Source organism: Alligator sinensis, unplaced genomic scaffold (assembly GCF_000455745.1).
Source record: "Alligator sinensis unplaced genomic scaffold, ASM45574v1 scaffold599_1, whole genome shotgun sequence".
NCBI classification, from domain to species: domain Eukaryota; kingdom Metazoa; phylum Chordata; order Crocodylia; family Alligatoridae; genus Alligator; species Alligator sinensis.
This window is the reverse complement of record NW_005841968.1, coordinates 105,455-130,698: the sequence shown is the minus strand read 5'-3', so window position 1 is coordinate 130,698 and position 25,244 is coordinate 105,455. Positions and strand designations below refer to the sequence as shown.

The window sequence follows — 25,244 nt, the reverse complement described above, 5'->3', positions numbered from 1 at the left end:
CACACAAGCAGTGAGAAGAGGGTGTTTCTCTCAGCTCTCCCCCACCCTTGTCTGCAGGAGATGGGGATACTTTCTAGACTACTTCCCCTGGGAAAAAGGTTTCAGCTTCAGAAAGAAGGAGCAGATCCAGGCTCAGCATCAGCCCAGGCTTGGCCTGTGTGCTCCAGGCAGAGATTTTGCTTCTGGAACTTCTTTTGGAAACAAAGGCAAAGATGGGATTGGACCATGGCTGAAAATGCCTGCAGATGGAGACGGGCCCCTTAGAAATGGAAAGGAGATGGCAGAGGAAGGCTGCTAAGACCCATATAGAAACAGCTATGGCAAGGAGAGGATTTGCTTATCGGATTTCAGCAGTTACATAGTTGGCCCAGATTATAAAATCAGCCTGTCACAACATGCACCGAGGTCCAGGGAAGCCAGACTCTGTCACACCCCTTGATGAGCGACTTCTAGATTCACAAGCTTTCCTCTGCCAACAACATCCTGCCCTGACTGTACGACTCCCAGGACAGTCAGCAAATGCTGCCTCACAGCTCTCTCATTTGTGTTGGGGACAGGAGCTGAAAAGTGATGCTTGGATCGGATGCCCTATACCTGGGCCTGGTTTTTCTCTGATATTGCTGCAAGTGAGGCCTGACTAATGAAGTCACTCCAGTTTCTTGCCATTCTATCAATGGTGTTATCGTACAAAGAAATAGAAGTGGAGTGAGGAATCAGGCCCACTGAGCTTACTGTTGCATCAAACCAGTTTAAGAGCCTGTAGCATTTTAATTTAACCTTAATTTAGCACTGTCCTCTCCAAATAATAACTTCAAGGAACTGTTTAAACAGGTACTTTATCCTACAAGGGGTTCTAACCTGAAGGCGAAGAAGGCTGGACTTCCTGTTTCGAGACCACTGACATTTCCAGATTCACAAGCATGTCATAGCCGTGCATCATATTATGTTGAGATGGGAAGAACATGCATTCAAGGCTGAGAAATGGAAGCAGAGGAAACACCAGGCTCCAGACACATCTGGCTTTTCTAACAGAAAACTTTCCATTAGGCTTATCTAAAGCAGGCCAGTTCAAATCTCATCTAAAACCATCCTGGGCAGCTGTGCTGCCAGGCACTCCAATTATCATAGGGATATAGGACTGGAAGGGGTCCCGAGGAGCAGTGAGTCCAGGCCCCTGCTATTACAGGCCTCCATGTCAGATAATCCCTTTCATAAACAGATCAAATTCCTTTTTAATGTCATTAGGGTTTTGGCACCCACTCTTCCTAGCATGGAAGGCCGATCACTTAACTTCCCAAAGTGTTGGGAACCGTGCGTAATCTCCCGGGCTAGGTACAGACTTTCAAAAAGGCCAGGATGGCATTGATCTGAGTTACGCGGTTTTCTGTAAGCGGCATAGTTTAGATCCGTAGTGAACAAAACACACATTTGCCCTTTGGTGGAAGGGGGGCAAATCTTAGACCGGGTTCTGCCATTTTTAAACCAGTCTACGTGTGCTGAACGTCTGTTCTGTTATGGGTATACACCAGTTTCAGATCACTTACACCAGTAAAAGTGTAATGTCTGCACCTAGCCCTGGACTCTAGCCATCATGGATCTTTGGGGGCGTATCTGCTGCTCCAAGGATATTCCTATTCTGGGACGGGCTAACTCCCTTTCCTTCTTTCTGCAGGAAGGGAATAGACAAGGCTTTACGAGGGTCCTCTGCTACTTACCACATGCTGGGACCTAAGATGTCGCAAAAAGGACCACGGTGTAACTAGGAAATCCCTAAACATCTGGTTAGATACGCCTTTTTTCCTAGGCTTATTTTGCTGGCAAATTGACAGGTTTTCCTAATTAAGCACTAACTACCCTGGAATGGTTTTGATCCCCAGATTGTGGTAAGAGCCTGAGGAAAGACAGCAGTGAAACCAGGTCTTGCTGGTACAGAAAGGGGCAATGTCCTTTTAGGACTTGGGGGAAGTGGTCATCACTTGATGGCCTCCTGTTAATGGCAGGGTGCACAGCTTCCAAGTGGAGGGGAATTACCTACCAAAAGCTTACCGCTTCTTGAACTGAATATTTTGGAAGGATGTACAGGTGTTTTTACACACAAGGGGGTTGGAAGGCGGATGTTTCTGCCCACTGTGTGTCAGTTATACCAGTGTGTAACGCATTTAGTCCATCCTACAAAATTCTCTGAGAGGGAGGTGGGATCAGGCTCAGGGCCTTAGTGTCTGACCACATAACATGACATAAGACACAAGTACATTTTTACTAATGGCAGCTAGGCTGAGACAATTCCTCATTACAGACCTTACTATATATCTCTTTTTGATAACTCATTTGTCTACAGGTTGCTTTATTAACCTCAGCGACCTGCCTTTCTCTCTGAAATATGCCAACTCATTTGCAAAGTTTTACAGTAAACATAATTATACAGTTAGAGGCCTCAGCAGCTATTTGTGGTAAGTGTGCGAGAATCTGTTACATGGTAGCTCTGCTTTAGTTTTACCCTCCAGAGTCGCATTCAGTGACACTCGATAGGCAATGTGATGACAGCCCCACGGTATAATGGCACTAAAGACAGTTAGACAGCACATCATTTTGTGGCCACGTACTAGGGTTCAGGGCTTCCCAGATGACTCTAACACCAGCTGATTAGCAATAAGCAAAACTCAATTTCAGAGGCATTGAGCTCACTGAGCACCCAGGACCGGGGTGGGGGGGAGGAGGGGTATTGCAACCACTGTAGACTGGGGGAGGAAAGCATTGCAGGAGCAGTGTCAGCTGCACTCCTTGTGGCCTGGGTCCTTGGAAGCTGACCCTGATACCACCCTGTTACCTCATTTCTTAGCTCCCTTCCTCCACTCCCCCTCCATTCATACATATTGGGTGCATCTATACATGCACTTAAGGTGAGGCAACAAACTCCAATGCAGTTTGCACCAGAGTAAACTGCTCCCACACGCAGTGTCTACATGTGTGCCTGGGACAGCAGTGATTTGAGCTGGGTGGAGCAGGCCTAGCCTGCAGGGGGCCAACCCAGGTGATGGCATAGGGTGGCAGAGGGGCTGGCTGGAGTTTGAGGCTGCTGACCCTGAGAAGCCGTATGGCTAGTCAGACGGCAGGAGTCTGGCCCCCTCCTTGTCACTGTTTCCACATGTTTACGCATCGCAGCACAGTGAATATTACTGTCCCCAACTGCACTATCTTATGGCGGAGTTAATTAGTTTATTGTGTTCTAATAGTGGTGCACGTGTGACACTTTACTGCAGAGCTAAGTATTCAACTCTACAGTAAAATGCACGTGTGGATGCACCCATTGTGTGTAGGGCTGTGCCATCTCCCAGGATGGGGAGGAGGGGAGCATCCTTATCTGCTTCACTTGCCTCCTACCTTCCAGACACACTGCGTAGTGCAGGTTGTGTTGGCTGGCTCCTATGCCTGGACAAAGACACCTGGGACATAATTCACGTGCCCCTTTCTAGTTGGCACCCAGGGCTGGTACCCTGCTAACCCCACTCTAGGTATAGAATCATAGAAAATTTGGGTTGGAAGGGACCTCAGGAAGTCATCTAGTCCAACCCCCTGCTCAAAGTAAAACCATCCCCAACTAGATCATCCCAGCCAAGGCTTTGTCAAGCCAGGTCTTAAAAACCTCCAAGGATGGAGATCCCACCACCTCTCTGGGTAACCTGTTGCAGTGCTTCACCACCCTCTTAGTGAGAAGGATTTTCCTAGTATCCAACCTAAACCTCCCTTGCTGCAATTTGAGACCATTGCTCCTTGTTCTGTCATCTGTCACCACGGAGAACAGTCTAGCTCAGGTAGTTAAAGGCTGCTATCAAATACCCCTGAAATCTTCCCTTCTGCAGATTAAATAAACCCAGCTCCATCAGCCACTCCTCAGAAGTCATGTGTCCCAGCCACCTAACCATTTTTGTTGGCCTCTGCTGGACTCTCTCCAACATGTTCACATCCTTTCTATAGTGGGAGGCTCAAAACAGGTCACAGAACTACAGATGTGGCCTCACCAGTGCAGAGTAGAGGGGAATCATTACTTCCCTTGATCTGCTGGCAATGCTCCTACTAATGTAGCCCAGTAACTTGTTAGCCTTCTCAGCAACAAGGACAGTCTGATGGCTCATATTCAGCTTATTGTTCACTGTAATGTAACCCCCAGGTCCTTTTCTACAGAGCTGCTTCTTAGCCAGGTGGCCCCCAGCCTGTACTGGCACATGGGATTGTTCTCTCCTAAGCGTAGGACTTTGCACTTGTTCTTGTTGAACCTCATGAGATTTCTTTTGGCCCAATCCCCCACTCTGTCTAGGTCACTCTGAATCTTAGCCCTACCCTCCAGCCTATCTACTACACCCACTCCCCCAGCTTAGTGTCATCTGCAAACTTGCTGAAGGTGCACTCAACGCCATCTCACAAGTTGTTAATGAAGATATTGAACAAAACCAGTCCCAGGACCAACCTCTGGGGCACTCCACTTGATACCGGCTGCCAACTAGACTTCGAGCCATTGATCACTACCTGTTGCACTGTTCAGAATTCCTTCCAAAAATAGCTAAACTGCAGCATGAAGCTATACAGGGCATTGCCCAAATAAACTTGAATAGGACTAGGTTTCACTTGCCTTTAGGGTGCGCTTGGCTTACAAATACGAGGCTCTACAATATACCAGATTCAGGGTGATTAACACATTGTGTAATTATACTGGAATCACCTTACCTACAGTTTCATACACCTCTGATTTGAGTTGGAAATATCAGAATAAATAATAAAGGAAATCTGTGAACACTGCAACAGGGAAGGAGGCTCTGATCTTTAGTCGAGGCACCAATTTATTCAAATATATTAATCTTCAAACATGCAAATCCACTAAGTAGGGAGAAATGCTGTAGGATCCTCTCCCTGCCCTCACAGACTAAGGAAGAATTTCAAGGCCAATCTAGATATAATTGAATAAACATATTCTTTCCAGAACAGAGCCCTGAAACCCAGATAAGAAACACACATCTCAATGAGGTAAGGAGAAACTGTTGAGGAACAGTGTTTTAGCATCATTTATAAAATAGATCTCACATATTAGGATAGAAACCCAACCTAAGCCCTCTCCCACTGAAGGATAAATCATTCATTTAAGCTAACCACATTACAAACACTCTTTACAACTTTGATCCTATTTAGCAGGAGAATAAAAACCGATAGGGTCCTATCCAGCTCTCACTTCAGTCAGCCAGAATTTTGCTATTTATTTCAGCGGAAGAATAGGACCCGTAATCCTCCATTCACTTGGCAGCTAAGCCCCGAATTGTGAGATCTGTGTATAATGCAGTTAACTTTCATGAATCTCATGATTCAGAATCTGACGGTCTATTTAATTTTGCCTTCTCCTATTCTGTTGACAAAACATTTTCTGTCTCTTCTGAACTAATTAACCTACAATAATTGCTTCCAATTTATTTAGCAGCTACCACATGCCTACTAAATTGTTAAATGAAAATGAGAAAGTTCATATTTCTCCCTTCTGTAGGCTGGGGACCTTGGGCTTATTCACTCTGACAAAGTTTTTCAGCATTTGATTTTATGTTTGAAAGGGTTATTGTTAATCACTCCAGCCTTTAATATACATACAGTGTTAGTGTAATCTCGTCTGGGGCAGATTTCTGTATTCTGATCCTCACGCGCACCGGCGGTGGATGCACAACGCGAGTTAGTATCAACAGAAAATGGTAACTCCCCTCCTAAACAAGCCGTACATATATTGAAACTGTTAACGCGTTAAAGGTTAACATCCTCCCCAGTATTTCCCGTGTATGATTTTCAGTTGAGCTCGTTGTTTGAACAAAACAATTGTTTGGGTGAAAGAGATGGGGAGCTGGAGGGAGAGAATAATTTTCCAGCTGCTGCTGGAAAAACTTGAGAGAGTCGTATAGTTGATTTGTAGAAATAAAAAAAAAGAAAAGAACTGTGCCCCAATTCTTCTGGCCATAGATAGTTCCAAAGGAAAACCTGTCAAAAATGGGAGGTTTTTAACTATTCTGTTACTTTTACAAACCCTGTTTTTAATCTTGACATCGCTTTGCAGTCTACAGTCATAAAACAACACCTGTATTGCCTGTCAGGTTTTTTCCCCCAATATAAATCTGATTTCTATATTTTAATTCAGCTTCCAGACAGAAGCAGAGGAAAGCACGTATATCAAACCCATTCCCCACATTCAGGGTATCTTGTACTAGGAGCTTTAAAATCAAAACATCGAGATCTGGAAATTATTAAATTTAAAGCAAACAGGGGCAAAATCCACAATTTTTAACAGCAGTGTTCAACAGCTCACTGTATAAACCAGGGATTTTCATGCCATGGGGTGCTATGAGATCCTTTTAAAGATGTTGCACAATACTAGCACTGTTAGATGTGCAAACACGATTCACAAGATCAACCCAGAGATTTCCAACAGGAACCCAGCGCATCAAAAACATCCTGACCCGTGGTGGGCTTTCTACATTCTTTGCAACAGAAAAATTGCTCTGTGATTTCTCCATAGTCAAAAAATCAGTGAAAGTTATTTCTCCGAAGTCAAACTATACATGAAAGTAACATTTCCTGAGGGGTGCCTTGAGTCTAACGAGGGGTGCCTTGAGTCTAGAAATGGTGAAAACCACCGATATCGATAATAAACACATCGAAGGCACAATGTCAGAGGCTCTGTAAGCTAAACACGCAAAACATTTCCACCATGACTGCACAGTGCTCCATAAGATACCAACAGGGAAATAAGAGTCAACTGTAATAAGTTCAGAGCTTATTTAACCCATGCTTTTGGGATAGTCTAGTAAAAAAAAAAACAACAAGCAAACAAGTGACTTCACTGTAAACATAACCCACGGCTTCCTCAAGCAAGCAGGTGCACACGTTCAGCATCCCATGCAAAGACGGTGTTAGCTGTAAGGTTCATATGTTCTGCTTTGAGACGGAGACAGCTAAGGTGCAAATCACTCCTGTATAGAGTAAGACCCATGAATCACTTAAGTTCCACTTAAATGGCTTTTGTGGGACTTCAGAACAATAAATCATTATTATCAAATTTTAATTCCTTTTTCTCTACTGTAAAAGTTGATGCTCCTCTAGGAATGACTGCTTAATATTTATAAAACCAGTCACACATACAGCTTCATATTTGGGATATAAAGAAGAATTGTGGGGTGTAAAGCTAAAGGGGATTTTCCAGGAAATACATACATATTCGGGATTAAACTTTAGACTATAGGGGATTGCAGTTTCCTATTAGACGGGAGAAGGAGAACATTTGCAGACACACAATAGAAAAATTGCAAAAGAAGATCTTTAAGACTTACCACTAGGTTTCCTATCACCATGACCAGCAAGAAGACGAGAAGGCACAATGGTTGTCCAGCTACTTCCATACAGTCCCACATGGTCTCAATCCATTCTCCACAGAGAATTCGGAATATAATGAGGAAAGAATGGAAGAAATCGTTCATGTGCCAACGTGGCAAACGACCAGTGGAGCTTATCTTGCTGACGTTATCCAAGTACATTTTCCCAAAAAGTTGCATTCCTACCACCGCAAAAATAAAGACTATGATGGCCAGAACCAGGGTCAGGTTCCCCAGGGCACCCACTGAGTTACCAATGATTTTAATGAGCGTATTTAAGGTTGGCCAGGACTTTGCCAATTTGAAGACCCTCAGCTGTGAACAGAACATAAAAACTTCATGTCAGTTTACAGAACCAACAAGCATTTCTGGCAAGGAGCTGTTAAAATGGGTTAAAAAATTACAAAACATTTGAAGGACTCTGAAACAACATGCGGTGCGGGTTATTGAAGCAGCAGTCTACGTTAGACTTGCTCTGTGGTTATTATTAAAAGAAAAATTGTGCCTCTTGAAGGATAGTCGGAAGGATTTTCAGAGAATACACATGCAACATTGGGACCAGATAGCTGTGACTTAGTTGATCATTTATTACCTTGTATTCTCTGGGGGAGGAAGGGTATGGAAAGACAACCCCAGTTCTTAACACTGACTTTTGTACTATGGCTTCTTAGAGAAACAAACTCTCCGGCCATTTTAGAGCTCACCCCTCCAACGGCTGGGAGCATAGCCTTTCTGGTTCTTAGCAATCCACGGCAAGATGCTACTAGATTTGTTTTCCTATGCACAGCCTAAGTCCCACTTAAAATCTATGTTAAGTTTTTAAGTGGTGATTAGCCCTCACGCTAACCTACACAGGTTGTAATTTCACCCCAGCCGAAAAGGGGTCGCCGAGAAATTTGCAGGGAGCACTCAGGCCCCGGCAGCGGCAGGCCATAAACTGGCATTTTCATACATTGAATATTTACAAATAGTAAATTTAGGAAATTAAAAGTCTTTCTAAAAAATGTAAACATAGCATTGGCTTTCATGGTCTTTCAAACTTTTTTTTTTTAAAGTAATATCCTGGGTGGAATGATTAGCATGGACACCTTGGGACATGAAGTGCGACACAGTTGGCAGGCTGGCAAGAAAACTACTTTTCTGTTCCAGCTTGTCAACAGATTCTCCCATTCATGGAACGCCCTCGCCCGCACAAAACAAAGGAGCCGACAGGGAAAGATTTTCCCTGAAAGACAGATGCTATGTTATGTTGTTACGGTCTAAAAAAAGAATTAGTTTGTGAATAATGCAGACATTTACTTTTGACAACATTTAAAAATGGAGTGGCGTGTCTATAATATGCTTAAGGCATAACAACCTTTTCAGTGACGTATCGTTAGTTCTGGAGCATCTCGGGTTTATTGATCAGCCATCGACTTTCGTGTTACCATGCAGGCATTTCTAAAAGTGCAGGCTTTCATTGCAAATGGGATCGCAGACATTTAAAATGTGCCACAAAGTGACTGCCACATATTCTGCTCTCATTTACTCTGATGTAAATCTGGAGCCATTCCATGTGGCTTATGGGCTATAATTAGTGCCTGTAACAATTCATTTCTTTTGCAGTGAATGTGATTTTAAGACGAGATATTAAATTCATAGAAGGGTTGAGATTTTGTGAAAGGGAATAAGAGGACATATTACCAGTCGGAAAGAACGTAAAACGGACAGATTTCCCATGCTGGATAAACCCAGTTCCATCAGGCTTAAGGAAACAATAATACTGTCAAAAATATTCCAGCCCTGCTGAAAATAGTAGTACGGGTCTAGGGCGATGATTTTGAAGATCATTTCTGCTGTAAAAATTCCAGTGAAGACCTGTGGAAAGGAAACAGGAAGCGAGGTCAGCCTATAAACATATCTCCTGGCTTGCTTTTTTTTTTAACAGATGCTGTGAACTTAATACAGAGACGACACCACTTTACCGCCAAGTTCTTCTCTCCTCTCTAATGTATTGCCAGTATTACAAGGCTGGGTTTGTCTGCTCTTTTTACAGTGATATTTGGTATTGTTGTAAACATGCAATAACATCTGGGAACAAGCTGTACCTGGGGAATTGAAGCACTCATTTTCATCACCTATCATACAAACAAGTATCAATAATGAAGTGAAAGAAGATGCCTTTTCAAGAGGTGCCTTTTCAAAAGTCTACGTGCGCCCATTGCCGAAGGGAGGTGTGCCGGGGTTGCGGTCTACCTGTCGTGGCATCGCTTTGATTCTGCAGCTGCTACAATCCCAGGCAATGCGCTTTCAGGTGATTGCTGGCAGCGCTGGCAATCGGGGACTCTAATTTGAGTCTTACTGTTCTTTTAAGAATAGACGCAGCAATTTTCTCTTCACAGTGCCTTGAGAACACACGGCTTATGTATAACCCAGTTCAAATGTTACACGGCAAGACTCTTTTAACTGGAGCATTTTTGTTTTTGAAAAATAATATACAACCACTACTTATGGTGGGAAAATGTGGGGGCAAGGCTGTTTGCAGATAGGAAACTGCTTTTAAGGGATGCAGGTGCTTTTAACCCATATTCACCAAGAGTGTGCGAGAGCTAGGTCTAGTCTGTTTAAAATCTTCTCTAAATAACTGATTTAAGCCCACGGTACCTGGGCAAAAATATGCTTCAGAAGAGGAGGTGGTATGTTGTTGTGCAGTTATCCACATACTATTTTATTTTGTTTCTGACCCTCTGGTTCATAGAGCTCTGGGTCCTAAAAAAAATTCAGGTGTTGCGCATATATACTGCAGCAGTGGATCTTTTATGATAAAGTCTATGGGGGAAGAGGGGCAGGGACTGATCAGTCTGGGTCTGACCTCATTGTATACTCTGCGCATTGACACTCTGCCCCTGGGAGGCACAGCGTGCTGGGCTAGATGGGCCTGTGGTGTTAACTGGGACGGCATCTCTTCTGTTTTCATGATAATGCATGCTCCAGATCAAATGACAGGCTCAAATCTAGACAGCAATGTATGCACAAGAAGAAATAGCGTCCTGAGTCTCTACCATAGTTCCCCAGCAAGACAGAGTCACAGGATCCAAGTACCAGTGACTAGGAAAACTAGGACAAGGGAGGTTGACATAGGAGTATAAAAGGAAGATACTAAGCAGCAAGTGGCCGAGGCCTGCGTTTGAGGAAGATGGAACGTTTATTTTTTAATCAAGAACGAATAAAGAGGTGGAGAGACTATCAAGCAATCATTTAAAAAAGTTTCATATCTCAGCTGCCTTCTCTCTCTCTGATCGCAAAGATAAATTGTCTCTGCTCATCACGGTTTGGGCTGTCATCCTGGGGTATTTCAGCCCTGATGGTCCCCAGCAGTGATACTGTACCAGGCAGCCTACTTTCCGATTACCAACAAATCAGCAATTTCTGAGTCACGATTGTTAGAGACACCTCGGAGCCCGGCACACGAAGCTCCTCGTTCCATTAGGGCAGTAAACAAGGCAATACTGGATGTCTGGGAAACTGTACCTGGGTTACTAACTCAATAACTGATGATATCGCGGCAAGCACAAGATGTAATTGCCGTGCTGAGAGGTGACTCAGGAGGAACAGTTTCTTTGTCTAAATCATGTTAATCAATACCTTTTTCAAGGGGAGACACCCAGCCTAGTAAGATATCAAAGCTTCTAGAGACAACAAGGAATTTGTCTGTATATTAATGGCAAGTTTTGAACATTACTAGCTGTCGTTGTACAAGAGATTTTGCCTTCACTAACCGTTGAGCAGGGCTATTACTTAACTTTTGCCTTTAGGGCTGTAAATTGGTACAGGGACTCCTCACTTAACATCATCCCGGTTAACATTTTGTTATTACGTCGCTGATCTATTGGAGAACATGCTCGTTTAAAGCCGTGCAATGTTCAGTTATAACGTTGTTTGGCTGCCGCCTGCTAGTAGGTAACTACTGTGACATAATTGGAGTCGCTTAACATGGTTTTGCTTAAAGTCACATTTTTCAAGAACATAACTATGATGGTAAGCGAGGAGTACCTGTAGTCTGTATAGGACGTGGAATATGGCAATGACTGGCAACATTACTTACCAGGGGGAAGTGAACCAGTATCCTGGAATTCCCCTGATACTGGGCATTCTTCTGGCTGAATGTAATACTAGAAGTGATATCAAGGATTTCACCTCAAATCTTTCCTTTAGCAAAAGGTTTCTATCATTTCAACTTTACTACTGATCAATACCAAATAAACTTTCTTGGAAGGATGAGACCTAGGGAAACCCTGCTGGCGGGTGTTGGAGAAGAGGCATCAGTACATGTAGCCTGATGCAAGTGAAATCTGCAGGGATGTAATGCGATTCAAAGATTTTTCCTGGTGTCATATAAAAGTGTGAGAGGCACAAGAATACCAAAGAGCTGCATAACTCAGTAATGCAAATCATATCACGGAACTGAAGATCCTCAATGCCGGACTCTCAGAAGTGTTAGATGAGAAGTCACAATCGCCCTCATTATAAATGAGAGGAAAAGGGCACCTATTTCTTTGTCTTTGTTTCTCCTAAGGAGATTTCTCTAGAGGAAAGGAACACCGGTCTTTTCTTCCCTTTTATTTCCTCCCTCCTTCCTTTTAATACTGCTGTAATTATTTCAAGAGGGACACTTGTCGGGAAACCAGTAGTGAACTGCTAGCATTTTTTGATTTTGTGGGGAAGAAGGGGGAGTAGAAGTTGTCTGTTTTTAAGAACTTGCAAAGGGAAGGGTATGAGAGGCAGGTGGAGTTTTTACTAATTCATGCTAATCACTGCAATAGGTTGGAAAAATCTGATAAAACTTATCTTGGTTGAACATGCTAATTTGTAGAAGTCGAAAGACTTCACGGGGATAATTCAATTTCAGCCCAGCTCCACTGGGACGCTGGCAGCTTTTGGAGTCCTGTCTGCCAGCCAGCCAGGCTTCCTGCCAGTCCACCTGTGTGCGTCTCGGCAGCCTCCCTGTCACGTGGTCTCAGAGCCAGGGACCCCAGGACTTTCATGGTCCATGGCTCAGGGGCACCCAGGCTGGCAGTCTGCCCTGGGTGTTGTGACTCCATTGCCTTTCATAGAGAATGGTAAAGTTTTAGGCTTTTAAAACAAATTGGAAGGAACCCAGATTTCAGTACACTGAAATCCTCTCCAGAATGGAATTAGCTTTTCTTGCCCACCTTTGAATGATAGAAAATGGGGGCTGGAAGGGACCTCAGGAGGTCACATCTAGTCCAACCTGCTGCTCAAAGCAGGACCAGCCCCAACTCGATCATCCCAGTCAAGGCTTTATTGAGCCAGGTCTTAAAAATCTCCAAGGGTGGAGTTCACAACCTCTCTGGGTAACCTGTTCCAGTGTTTTACTACCCTCCTAGTGAGAGAGGTCTTCCTAATGTCTAACCTAAACTTCCCCTGCTGTAACTTGAGCCCATTTCTCCTTATTCTGTCATCTGTCACCACTGAGCACAGTCCCGCTCCATCCTCTGCAAAACTACCCTTCATTTAGTTGGAGGCTGTTATTTATCCCCGCTCAGTCTTTTCTTCTCCAGGCTGCACAAGCCAAGGTCGCTCAACCTGTCCTCAGAAGTCATGTGCCCATCCGTACTAATAAACCAGTTGGGACTGGGTTGAGTAGAACTGAGAAAAAAGGGTCAGGATGGTTGAAGAAACTGTCCATCGCCTAACAAGGAGGGCAGCCTCATTGCCCAGTTTATTTTTCCCCTCAGCACCGACAAGAGCAGTATCTCCGGACACTGGAGAGCGGAGTGACTCACAGCAGATACGTGACACTGCTTCTCAGCTTCTCTTTTTTCTGTCTCTATTTTCTTTGCTCCTCAGACTGGCTGCACACAGGTCGTCCAAGCTCAACCCACACAGAACGGTGGGAGTCATGTTGATCAAAGGACTGAGAGAGTCTAAAATTTCACTGTCTGTGACTTGGCAAGGGGAGAAGTTGATTAGCTAAATGTCCAGCAAGGAGCAGAAATATTATCTATCCAGAATGCGAGGAGTAGGAGGCAGCAGGTTCTCCGAGGCCGTGTGGTGAGAGGAGGCACTTTCACAACGGTGTATTGAGGGGACCTGCACATAGCTCCACGGGAAGAATTTTTTAGCCTTTGCTGTATCTGGTGCTTCCCATAAAGAGCAAGTACATATATCTTGGAGCAAGGCGGCAGGTAGCCTGAAGATCCTTTCTGACCACAGCTACAAAGGGCGACCCCTCAAAACAAAAAGCACGTAAAAGCTGGTGATTGGCCCATCGCACTTGCAGAGAAATCAGTGCTGGCTGGAGGGAGATTGCACATGCAGATTTGATAAGAAAAAGGAACAGTGTGTGAAAATCCTAGACCTGTCTTCTATACGGATGCTACGAGACAGGACAACTGTGAGAAGTGTGTCTCTTGCTTCTACCTACGTGTGCCTCCGTGGACCAGCCCCGCAAGTCCGTATTGCTGGATCTACATGAACAGACACATACAGGCTTTCTTATTTTAAATAACTGTTTGCAACCCCATTTTAGACACCTTAAATCCAGGAAGTTCCTCCCGGACAGCAGTTCACAAGTACTGTCTGCCTACTTTACCAAATACAACCCATGTTTTCTAAAAGATTGGTGAGTTTGGGTACCTCAATTTTGTGGGTTCTGAATCTGAGGTACTCTACCAAGTCCTCAGTTGTAACCAGGGTATATTCAGCACTTCTTGAAAATCATGTTCCTGCAAACCACCTCTAGTTGAGAACCAGAAAATTAGGAAAACCTACATCATTAGATATTGTTGAAAATCCTGGTAATTGCATTCCTACAAAAAATATCTAACTCCAGTTTAGTTCTGTACAAGGTATTGTCATATTTTTCCTGTTTCATTGTCTTTAACTTACAAATCACTCATGTTTGTTGAACAATGCTTCTTAATTATCTTAACCCCCCCAAAAAAAACTTAAAACCCCTTCTTTCATTATTTCCTTTAATTGATACCCCTGCAAAACTGTTAGTAACAGCAGTAAAATTAAGCTTAATGCGGCACATGTACATGTGCAATGAATTCACAGCAATAAACTCCAGCACTTATCGGAGCAGAGTTTATTGCTCCCAGGTGTGCCATTTGAACGTGCACCAGGACCGCAGCATGTTGAGCAGGGTCAGAGCAGCCTTGGCTGGCAGGGGGCCCAGGGGTTCAGCTTGCCAGCCTGAGGCTGCTCTGACCCGGCTCCATGTGCTGCAGAGGGACAGGCTGGGGCATGAGGGTGCTTCAGCATGGGGCAAGCCAGCAGGCAGCCCTTGCACTGAAGCACCCTCATGCCCCAGTCAGCTGGGACAGTACTTGTATTTACAAGTACTACATTACTGCAGAGTTTATTAGTTTCCTGTGGCCTAATAGGGTCACAGGTGTAGATGCTGAGACATTTACTGCAGAACGAAGGCAACTTCTCTGCAAACATCTCATGTAAATGCTCCCACTGACTCTAAATGAGCAACAGGATATGCTACTTTAATGCTACATGTTCTCCCTTCATTTTCTTTCAAAGCCTATGATGGCAACCACTTAAAGAGTGCAACCCTTCCTTAACAAAACTTGTTCAAATTGGTGGTTACAACACACCAGAATGGGGTGTTTTTAGACCCTCTGGCTCCAATAATTTGGGGCCTTCAGAACATGAAAGAGCAGCAAATAAACTTCAAGTGTAAGTTTGGGTTTGAATTCACTTACCTGATTGCCTATGTTGAGCATGTTTTCAAAATCTTTTGTCATCTTATGATGCTCCAGAGCCATGAAGAGAGTATTCAACACAATGCAAAGGGTGATAGTCAGGTCCGTAAATGGGTCCATTACTACAAACTTTACGTATTTCTTGATTAGCAGCCACATAGGACAGCAATCCCAAATGAGAAATTTAAGGGCAAAATGATTCCAGCATGGAGGACATTTCTGTTGTGATTCCTCAAGCTCTAAGTGAGAAGCATGAAAAGAAGGGTCAACTTACACTTAATGGTGCAACTAGAAAATACTTTACACAATCACAGCACAGAGAAAGCCCAAGAGCACTCACTTAATTCAACAAAAATGTCTTTTTAAGATACAAATGCTTCTATTACAAAACCCTGCTGGACTATAAATGCTCTAGGCAGAGGTTGACTTTTTTTTTGCATATTGCCCAGAACTCACTACATTGCTGGCTTGACCCTCAAAACCTGCAACTCCTCCAGAGTGTCAGCAGGATAAACTAAAATCAGAGCTATAATACAGGTCTAATTTACTTCAGATTTACTTTCCATCTTCATAGGATCATAGGAAACTAGGACTGGAAGGGACCTCATAAGGTCATCTAGTTCAGCCCCTTGTTCAAAGCAGGGTCATCCCTGACTAAATTCTGACTCTTCAGTTTTGGCAAGGTAGCCTAGATAGCAGGGAAAAGAAAATAAATACTGCATCTCATTTAAATCTATAGTACTAGACTTATATTCTTAAGGCCTGGATTCACAAAGGTGTAAAAATGCCTAAATCTTCCAAGCATCATAAGTACTTGAGTCATTTGTGAAAATGGTACTTTAGCTCTTGTGCCACTTAGACACTTCTGAAACATTACACAAAATCACTATTTTCTTTTTGTTTTGTTCGTATTTTCCCCATGTTATTTCAATGGCAGAACATTTAAATAGCCTCACAAACATCATTTGCATAGGATAACAACAAGAACAAACAAATCAGTTATATTCTGCACATTTATTATTCTAATTAAATGAAATATGTAATGCTTTTCTTTCTGGGTTTCCTTTATGGCAACGGAATGCGGTTGAAAGGTTTTGGCCTATATAATCAGATCTTGAGAGTAATAAAAACAGAACTTCAGCCAAACCCATTGCATTGAGTTTCTAAAGAGCCTCTTCTCTTAAGCCAGGGTGAATCCTCAGTGCTTTTTCCTTCATCGGGGGACAGAACTATGGTTATTGTGCCTTAGAAGTCTACTGGCAAACTTGTCCGGGAGGTGAAATCTTGTCCGTACCCAAGATAATGGGGCTTCAAAGGGATTGGGATTTCACCCATGAGTTTGAGTATCACTGGCCGCATCTACATGAGATGCTGACTGCGCAGTCGCTTGGTACTGCTGCACAGTAGCTCATTAGTACTGCATGGTAGTGTCACGGGTCATGAACCGTCACGCAAGTACTAAATGACTGCGCAGCAACACCTGCGCAGTCAGCATCTCGTGTAGATATGGCCAGTGTCCGCCTTCTGCCATACTTTATATATAGGTTATTGTTGCCATGAAAGAAAGGGCTCTGTTCCAAGGGCAAGGGGTGGAAGGATGGCACAGTACCCTCCTTTCCTGACACATAGCTCCTACAGGTATGTAAGCACTGTGCCCGTGGACTGTCTGAAGGTTTCAGCTACACAGGGTCTTATATAGTGCTCAGTCGATGTACATGTTTACCATGCAATGAAGGAAGCAGAGCTTGAATGGGGCCCCTCCTTGTTCAGGTCTTGATTGAGCAAGGATCTTAAACATAGCCGTAGCTTTAAGCATGCAAGTAGAGGCCTTGTCACATGAGACACTTAGCACGTGTCTTATTTAGATTTTTTTAAGCATTACCGTGCCATGTTAAAAGTTAGAATATGTTTGGAGCAGTTGCACAGTGATGCTTGCTATGACCTAAGCCCACTCCGGGCAGCTGGAGCCAGCTGTGCCACCCCCCCTCATCTTCCAGACACTGACCACTGCACCGTAACACACGTTTTACTGTGTGGACATGTGGGTGCTTGCGGTTTAAGTGCAGTTAACACATCATAAGCACAATGTGTGACGTGGCCCTTAGGACTCCTCCTCACATGCTTAATGTCAGACATGCGCTTAAATCCTGCGAAGGAGTCCTACAGCTCAAGTACTTGCAAGTTAAGCATGCTCTTAAGACTCTTGCTGAATCAGGTCTGAATGAAACAGTGCTCATTCAAGTCCCACCTCCTCTTTTACACAGTAAAAATAGCACACTTAAAGTTCAGGTTTTGGAGCTGCTTATGTGCTAAAGATAGGCAAATGTTTAAGTACTTTGTCATATTAGGGCCACAGTGTGCAAAACCTGACTACGTTGATTAACATTTACAGCTCAGTTGTGGCTTCTTTTAAAGGCAAAGGGGAAAAAATAGCTCTCCCATTGACTTTACTAGGAATTGTATCAAGCCATTAGTACACCAGCTGAATGCATGCACTTCCAGTGCAGCCAATCTTCCTCTGTAACCTTGGTAGCTTTTGTTTTTATTACTGCTGCCACTAGATTCAGGACTCAATCACATCCAACCAGTTCCCCCTGCAACACTGTTATAAAGACAACAGGAAAAAAAAAATCATTTTCTTTGTGTTCAAACAGATCAATCAGTTTTGTTGAAAAGATCAGACAGGGAAAATTTTCCAAACCCAGCAGGTGATAATTGCAGACAGGTTCAAGCAACTAAAACCAGAGAGGAATGGAAACTCTGGGAAAACCTTAATTATCGGTGTTGCTAGTGCTCCCGTCTCTAATAAAACTAAAATGGAGATAGTATTTCTGATCCATAATAACTCAAGGAGGAAAAAACATTACTTACTAAAATAATTCAATACAGTTATGCCTAAAACACTATGTCATACCATAACATACCATTATGTCATACCATACATGCCATACAGTTGGTCCAATAAAAGAAAGACATGAAAGATTTGGAGGAGGGAAGTTGTGGTTTTGGCTCTTCTTCTTTTTTAAATAAGAAATTGAGGTCCTTTGAGGCTGGACCATGCTGAAGTGAATTTTATTTGTTAAAAAGGTGTAGTCAAATGTCAAAACTCCACATGACCATATGAGGACTGATCTTGCAGACTCTGTGCAGCTGCAGAAAGTCTGTAATAAAGGCAAAGGAAGAATGGCCCCATGGAAAGAATAGTTTTTTCTCCTGTCGCCTTTGTCTGTTGACCTTGTCTGCTCTGTGGCAAAGGGACTACCTCCAGTCACACATACGGGACCCAGCAGAATGCCGCCCTGATATGTATATATATATACGTATCTGTGATCATGAGCCTGTGATCTTTTGGCATTTACACAACAGAAATAGTGAAGTGGAAAGGCAGCGTTTCTGCTGCACAGAAAGTAGGTTGGGAAATGGATAGTTTGTGCAGTGAGGAGAGTCAGTGGTTAGGTGCCATGGGTAGACCACTGGAGTCCTTTAATCTTTCCCTGGGAGCACTGCAAGACAGTGTAAGGCAGGCACCTCAGGTGCTATGTCCCGCTACTGGCATCAGAAGACGGAGTCTTTTGCCCATAGTGGCTGGGGTGCTCTCCTACACGTTGCGCTTTTAAATGAAGCTTTGCAAGGAGACCAGGTTTATACCATGCAAAGAAAAGCTGATGTACATACATAAGACGACAGGTACAGATATTGCACTTAAACCTAAGTGATTGGAAATTCATCTAAATCCTTACGCGTACAGAAAATCGGCACACATAGACCAGTCTAACAATGGCAGAACCCAGGTTAAGATGGACCTGGGTCGATGTGCACTCAGATCTAATTGATTTAGTTTAGACTGGTGAATCAAACTTCTGCACCAGATCCCCTATCGATTAAAGTTAGACTGCTGTCCTCCAGCATCCCAGCCTCCTTTGCGGCCCCCGATACCCTGCCCTCACAGGGAATTGTGCTAGCACTCAGCCCGCACTTGGCTGATCCAGCCGAGCGCCCAGCGGGTCCCGTCTCTGAGCTGTCCCAGAGCTGAGCCAGCACAGACCCTCTCCCCAGCCCTGCCTCCTGCCTCTGCCCATCTGTCAGATGTAGGCGGGCAGCAGGGGAGATGTGAGATGTCTGTGTTCCCTGCGTAAGCCCTGGGATCTGGGCATCCCTGGGCTGTACCCCCATGCCCCTACAATGTGCACACACCCCTGACACTGAACCCAGGAGAGCCCCCGTGCTTAGGCACAGCCCCAGGGAGCCTGACGCTGGCTTCAGCACACCTGGCCAGGGACCCCCATGCCCCTGTGCTTGGGCACAGCCCCATGGAGCCTAATCCTGGCTCCCACACAGCACGTCTCAGAGGCCAGAGACAGGCACCCTGCCTCTTGGACCCCAGCATGGATCACCCCTGAGCAGGAGCTGGTGTGGGTGGTTTGCCTCTGGTGGGTTGTGGTGGCAGCGGGCAGAACTAGGGTTACCATACGGTCAGGTTTTCCTGGACATGTCCTCTTTTTGGGTCCTCCCATTTCTATCCGGGCAGTTTTTAAAATATCAACAAATGTCCAGGATTTTGCTCTGCTCAACATTGAAGTTTTTCCTGACACTTCCTGGCTTGCCTTAGCAAGGATCTACTTGAGGCTAGGGGTGACTGGAGGCAGGGGGCATCACATGCACCTGTGTGTGCACATGCACATGGTCGGCATACAGCCAGGCAGGGTGGTAGGAGCAGCCTGGCAGCTGGATGCAGGTAAGCCTAAGGGGGGCAGGGGTTGGAGGGTCAGGGTTTTGGGACTATCCAGGGAGGCTGTGTGTATGGCAGGGGTGTGTGGATGGGATGGGTGTGTGAAGGGGGGCAGGTGCTTGCTGCTGCTGGGGGAAGTCATCTGGCAGCTGGGGCTGCAGCATGGTGGGGGAAGCACCTGCCCCTCCAGCTGGGGAAGGGGTGGGGGTGCCCTTCAGGGGCAGCAGGGAGCTGTGAGGCTAGGTTGGAGGTACTGGGGCCAGTGCCTTTGCCCAGAGGTGTGGGGCAGCCAGATGTTGCAGGGCTGGGGGGAGCAGGGGGCTGTGGACGAGGAGTGAGGGGCACTGGCAGGGCTGAGGGAGGCTGTGGCTTGGGAGTGAGGGGCGCTGGGGGGGGTCAGGGGAGTGTGGGGCAGAGGCAGTGCCAGAGGGGTGGGGGACTGTGGGTCAGGAGTGAGGGGCAGGGCACAGGCATATCATGGTCCCCCCCCACAATCATATATAACTCCTCACCTCTTTTTTGAAACTGGAAATATGGCAACCCTAGGCAGAACATCGGGACTGGGCCTGCATGGAAGCAGCCCTGTGACCCCCGTGACTTGACCACTGCTGGCAGGTACCTGGCCATGGGCACCTGTGGTGCTGCAAGGATTTTCTGGCTCACAGTTACAGGGTCCTGAAGTACTAGGGAAAGGGATGGGGAGTGGTGGGGTGCCTTGCCCATGCCCGGTAGCCAATCAGGAGTGGCACAGGTTTTTGGCTGCACTTGGCAGTCTCCAGCAACCTGGGGATGCTGGGAGGCATGCAGGAGCATCCCCAACTTGCAGGCCTTGGCCACTGCGTGCCCTCTCCACCAAAGGGCAAACGTGCATACTGTGCGCCACTGATCTAACCTAGGCAGCTTACAGAAAACCACGTAACTTAGATCGAATCCACCTCGGGCTTCTTGAACAACTATACTTAGCCAGATGCACTGTAAGACTAGAGGCATAATGCTCCATAGCCATACATCCTCCATAGTCACTTATCCCTGTATAGAGGGACTGCCAAGCAGGTATAAAACATGATCACATCACAAAATGGGCATGTAACATCCACTTTGTATGGTTGTGTGCAGAGCCGGATTAACACAGGCAAACTAGGCACATGCCTTGGGGCCTAAGTGAAGAAGGGGCCCAGTTGTGCTTATTTTACATATTATAATTACTGAGTGAAAAAAAGTAATATAAATATACAGTATTAAGTAGAGGCCCACAAGTTTGTTTGCCTAGGGCCCACTAAAGGGTTAGTTAATCCGGCCCTGGGTGTATACACTTTCACCAGGTGAAGGCAGTGGCAATACTAGTTAGGTATCCCTAAAGCAGCTCTGGCTGAGCAATTGGGCCCCAAGTCCTCCTGGGAGGGCAGGGCTGGAAGATGCCACACCACCGGGCCCCTCAGGAGCTGCAGCACTACTCCTACTCCTCTGTAGTGACTCTAGCCTAAACAGACCCCGCTCACAAACAACTGAACTCACAAGTAACCGGTCGCAGAATCAAGTCTCCCATTCTCGAATACTGACATTTCTCCAGGAAGCTCTGCAACGCAGAAGCTACTGTAAAAAGCAGCTGGCAAAGGAGTTAGCAGAGAGGCATCCTTTGTGATGGAGCCATTAACACCTGGAGATGCTCTACAATAGGTAACATTTTAAAAGGGAAGGATTCCCTCTCACCAGACACAGTCACCAACTTTAGGCTGTCACTTTGCAGGGCAGTGGCATATTTGGGAGGGCCGAGAGGGTCACTTTTCTGTTGGAAGAGGATTAGGAGATATGGACTCAGGGCATTTCCTATCTCTGTATCATATGCCCCCTCCTCCTCCTCCTCACCCCCACTCCTACCCACTCTACATCAAAGGGTCCATAACTACACGCAGGCAATGCCACCTTTAGAAAGCCCAGCTGCAGTGACATTAGTGATGGAGTGGTATCTTTCATCTTATTTTCATCTGTCAATACCTACCTGTTTGCAGATCATCCTGAGCTAAATCTTCACTACTGAGTGAATTTGACTTAATTCCTCTTGGATCAGCATAGCGGGAGTGAAGGTGGCCATGCTACAGAATAGCACTGAGCTGCATAGAGCAACTGTGCTAACAAAAGAGCACTCGTGATAGCAACAGCTGAGCTGTGCTAACTCCAGCTAACTTGAGTTTAAAGCTCATTGCTGTCACGGTGAAGGATTCGGCATGTGGTTGGTCCTTGATTTAGCGGCAAGGCTCGAATTATATCTCAAGTTATAATCTGAGTCAACTGCACTCGCTGTGTGCTGCTCCCCGCCTCTGCCTTGTACCTTTCCCCTGCAAAGTGCCACCACCCACAGTTAGTGGTTTTTAGTTGCTTCTATGAATGGACTTTGGTGACTTTGAAAAGGCCACCTCCAAGACACCTGTTGGCATTGAGGTGGCCAGACATATCATGGCAGTGAGGAGAGGTTGTCATGGACAGGGGAGCAAGGGTGGACAAGCCCATTCCCCTCCCTGGCGATGCTCATGCATCTACTGAATTGCTAGTCTTCTTTCCCGTTCAGTCATGGCAGGTTATTCTGCACGTTTGTATTTTGCAATAAGACTTGTGGAGATCCATGCGTCTAATGGTTCACACTTGGTGCATCCATCCTCACTGTATCTGCTAGATCTCCTTGTTTTATCCACAGAATCTGATCGCCAGTCGAGTTTCTAATACAGCTGTGTAAGAAAGGCTGTTTTATTCTGAAGACAGGCCTCCTAGAGGCCTATTACAAGGCTTCTCAATGCATCGTTTTGTGAGATTTGTTTGAAAATAATTTCTGCTAATAACAATGCATTAGCTCTTATGACTTCTCAGGCAAGAAACACTGAAATGTTGCTGACTTCAAGAAAGGATAGTGGGAGGGGGAGCTGCCAACTGTCATTGTATATTATTGGCAAACTAGAAATGTAATTTGTCTTGCTTTGTTTCGAGGGAAGAGTGCTCATTTCGCATTATGGAGATGAACTGTGAAACATTCACAACTGATAAGATTCTGTGCATAGAAAAATCTGAAAATAAAGCACAAATCTGAAGTCCAGGAACAGCTTGTCCACATAAAAAAATTACAGAAGAGGCTGGTGTAGACACTTTGGGCCAGATCCTATTCCACTTATTAGGCATCCAAATGGACTTAGACACCTAAGTGGGGTCTTATTCCACCCTGCTTCAGTGTCTGAAACAAATGTTAGCATGTCAACTTTGGCAACCTGCCATCACCTGAGCCAAGGACTGAGCCACAAAAAGCAGTGAGTAGGAAGGGAATGCATCCACCTTTTGTCCTCTTTTTCAGGGACTCAAGCAGGGTAGAACAGGATTACGTTCAAGCATCTAAGTCTACTTAGACACTTAACAAGTGAAATAAGATCAGGTCCTTTCCTCATCTGACAAGGATGTGGCTTTATTTAGAGGTCTCACCGGCAGTTGCCAACTGCTCATAAATTTACGGACTCCCTAAAGAACACCCCAAAAATGCCTGTCCATAAAAAACACAGAGCTACCACAGTTTTAAGCTCCAGGGCAAGAAAAAATGATGCTCCTTTGTCTTTTCAGTCCTAGTCCAGCATGCAAGACCCCTCCCCTCTCTCTAGAAATGTTTGGTCACTGGGCCACTGTGCCTGTCCTCTGCCTCAAACAGCCACTCCCAGCGAAGGTACAGAAAAGGGGGGCAGCACTGCTGGGATGGAGCCGTGGGCCCAGAATGGGAGGGGGTCTGTACCAAGATTGGGGAGTGGGACCAGTGGGGAGGTGGGTTGGGGAGGGCAGCAGGATGCAGGGTACAGTCAGGAGTATCACAGTAAAAACACATCAGTAAAAATGTTCCTGTCAGTAAAAAAACATGCAGTTGACAGTAAAAATAATATTCTTGGGTTGGCAACCCTGCTCACCAGGTGGTGTGCCAGACCAAAACCTTGATATGAGCATGCTGAAGACCAAATTCAGATTTGGATATATTAAAAAAAAAAAAAAAGTGTGTGTGTGTGTGTGTGTGTGTGTGTATTCATGACCACAAGCCTGTCTAGAGCACATCTGTGTTTTTCTCTGTGCAGCAGACCTTGCTCACTCATTCCCACCCCAGCGGACCAGCTCTTGAAAATAAGGTAACATAGCTATCTTAGAGTAGCCTTGAGACTGTGCACTGAGAATGGCTCTCAGACTCTCTGCCCCAGGTCTGTCTATTTGTGTGGCCTGTCTATCTGCGTGTGCTCAGGGCTGCTTAAGATAGCTAAATGGCCTGACTGCCAAGATGTAGTGCATGCAGAATGGAAGTGAATGGGTGGGGTATGCTTCACTGAAGCGGTCTTTGGTGTTGGACAGAGGCAGTGAAGAAAAAACTACGCTATTAGATCCCAGTATTTGGGAAGTCTGCAATGTAGATGGTAATCTAAATAGTGACTAGACTGAAATCCTGAAGCTAGGACAGTAGGGGGTTAAGGGGGTTACCCACAAGGGACTTCAAAGGGGATCCTTGGAGGGGTCTTGCAGAAGAAGGGCCAAAACTGTCAGTGGCATTTAAAACATTGCTTAAGGAGAACAGTCTTAAAACAGACGGCTCTCATTTGTAATGCAGAAGAAGGTGAGGGGGGGGGGGGGGGAGAATTAAGCAGATAATTGATTTCTATTAAGGAGAGAAATACCAAGGTTCAATATTTTTTTCACAATATGTTCAAAGGTGACACCTCTTAAAAGGGGCAAAAAAATATCCCGTGTACAAATATGTGAGCAAAAATCCAAATCTGCAAGTGCAAATAAGTGTTTGTACTTAGATACTAGGTAATCCAGCATCTAACTACTTGTCTTGTACAGGTTAGTGCTAGGGTTTTATTCTGCACAAATTCTGATTGTGTGTATGCCAACTGAAGTATGCTTCGGTTCAAAGGTCAAGTGTATTTTTTAAATTTTATAGATATAGTTATATCTATATCTGTTCATCTCCTGCTCTGGATCTACGTACAAATGTTGTAGAAATACAGCATTCATTTATTACTTAAACACATGATCCAAGATCTACCAAGCCAGCTAAACTCCCCAGCAGAAAAATCTTCAACCTTTAAGAGCCAGAAAAATAAAGCCCTGATGTGTTTGACAGACTGGAATACAACTACATCAGATTGTGAAGATTATTTTTTTTTACCTGTGTTGAAGCCTGACCATTGAGGCCATTTGAATTTGTAGACTGAGTAGACATGGACTTTACGTTCGGGACAGCTTCACTCTCCGGGGGAAAGCATTTGATTGGTTGAACTGGGGGTTGAGCGCACAGGTCTGACGTCCTATTTAAATCCAGGGTCCTGTTCTTTGCAAAGGACGGTGACTACTGCCACCCATTAAAAGGCCTACACAGCTAGAAATGCT

General features: G+C 45.0%; 1 protein-coding gene across 9 annotated transcripts in view; it reads right to left on the bottom strand.

The window, feature by feature from the left end:
* The window catches only part of LOC102380629 (sodium channel protein type 5 subunit alpha), a 252,836-nt gene that overhangs the window by 123,700 nt on the left and 103,892 nt on the right, over nt 1-25,244 (bottom strand). For all 9 annotated transcript variants that reach the window (XM_025200461.1, XM_025200458.1, XM_025200464.1 and 6 more), the window contains 3 exons: nt 15,116-15,354; nt 9,078-9,251; nt 7,353-7,709 (listed from right to left, as the gene is read on the bottom strand). In XM_025200461.1, the coding sequence (XP_025056246.1) occupies nt 7,353-7,709; nt 9,078-9,251; nt 15,116-15,354 (770 nt within the window). The remainder of the gene's footprint in view (nt 1-7,352; nt 7,710-9,077; nt 9,252-15,115; nt 15,355-25,244) is intronic.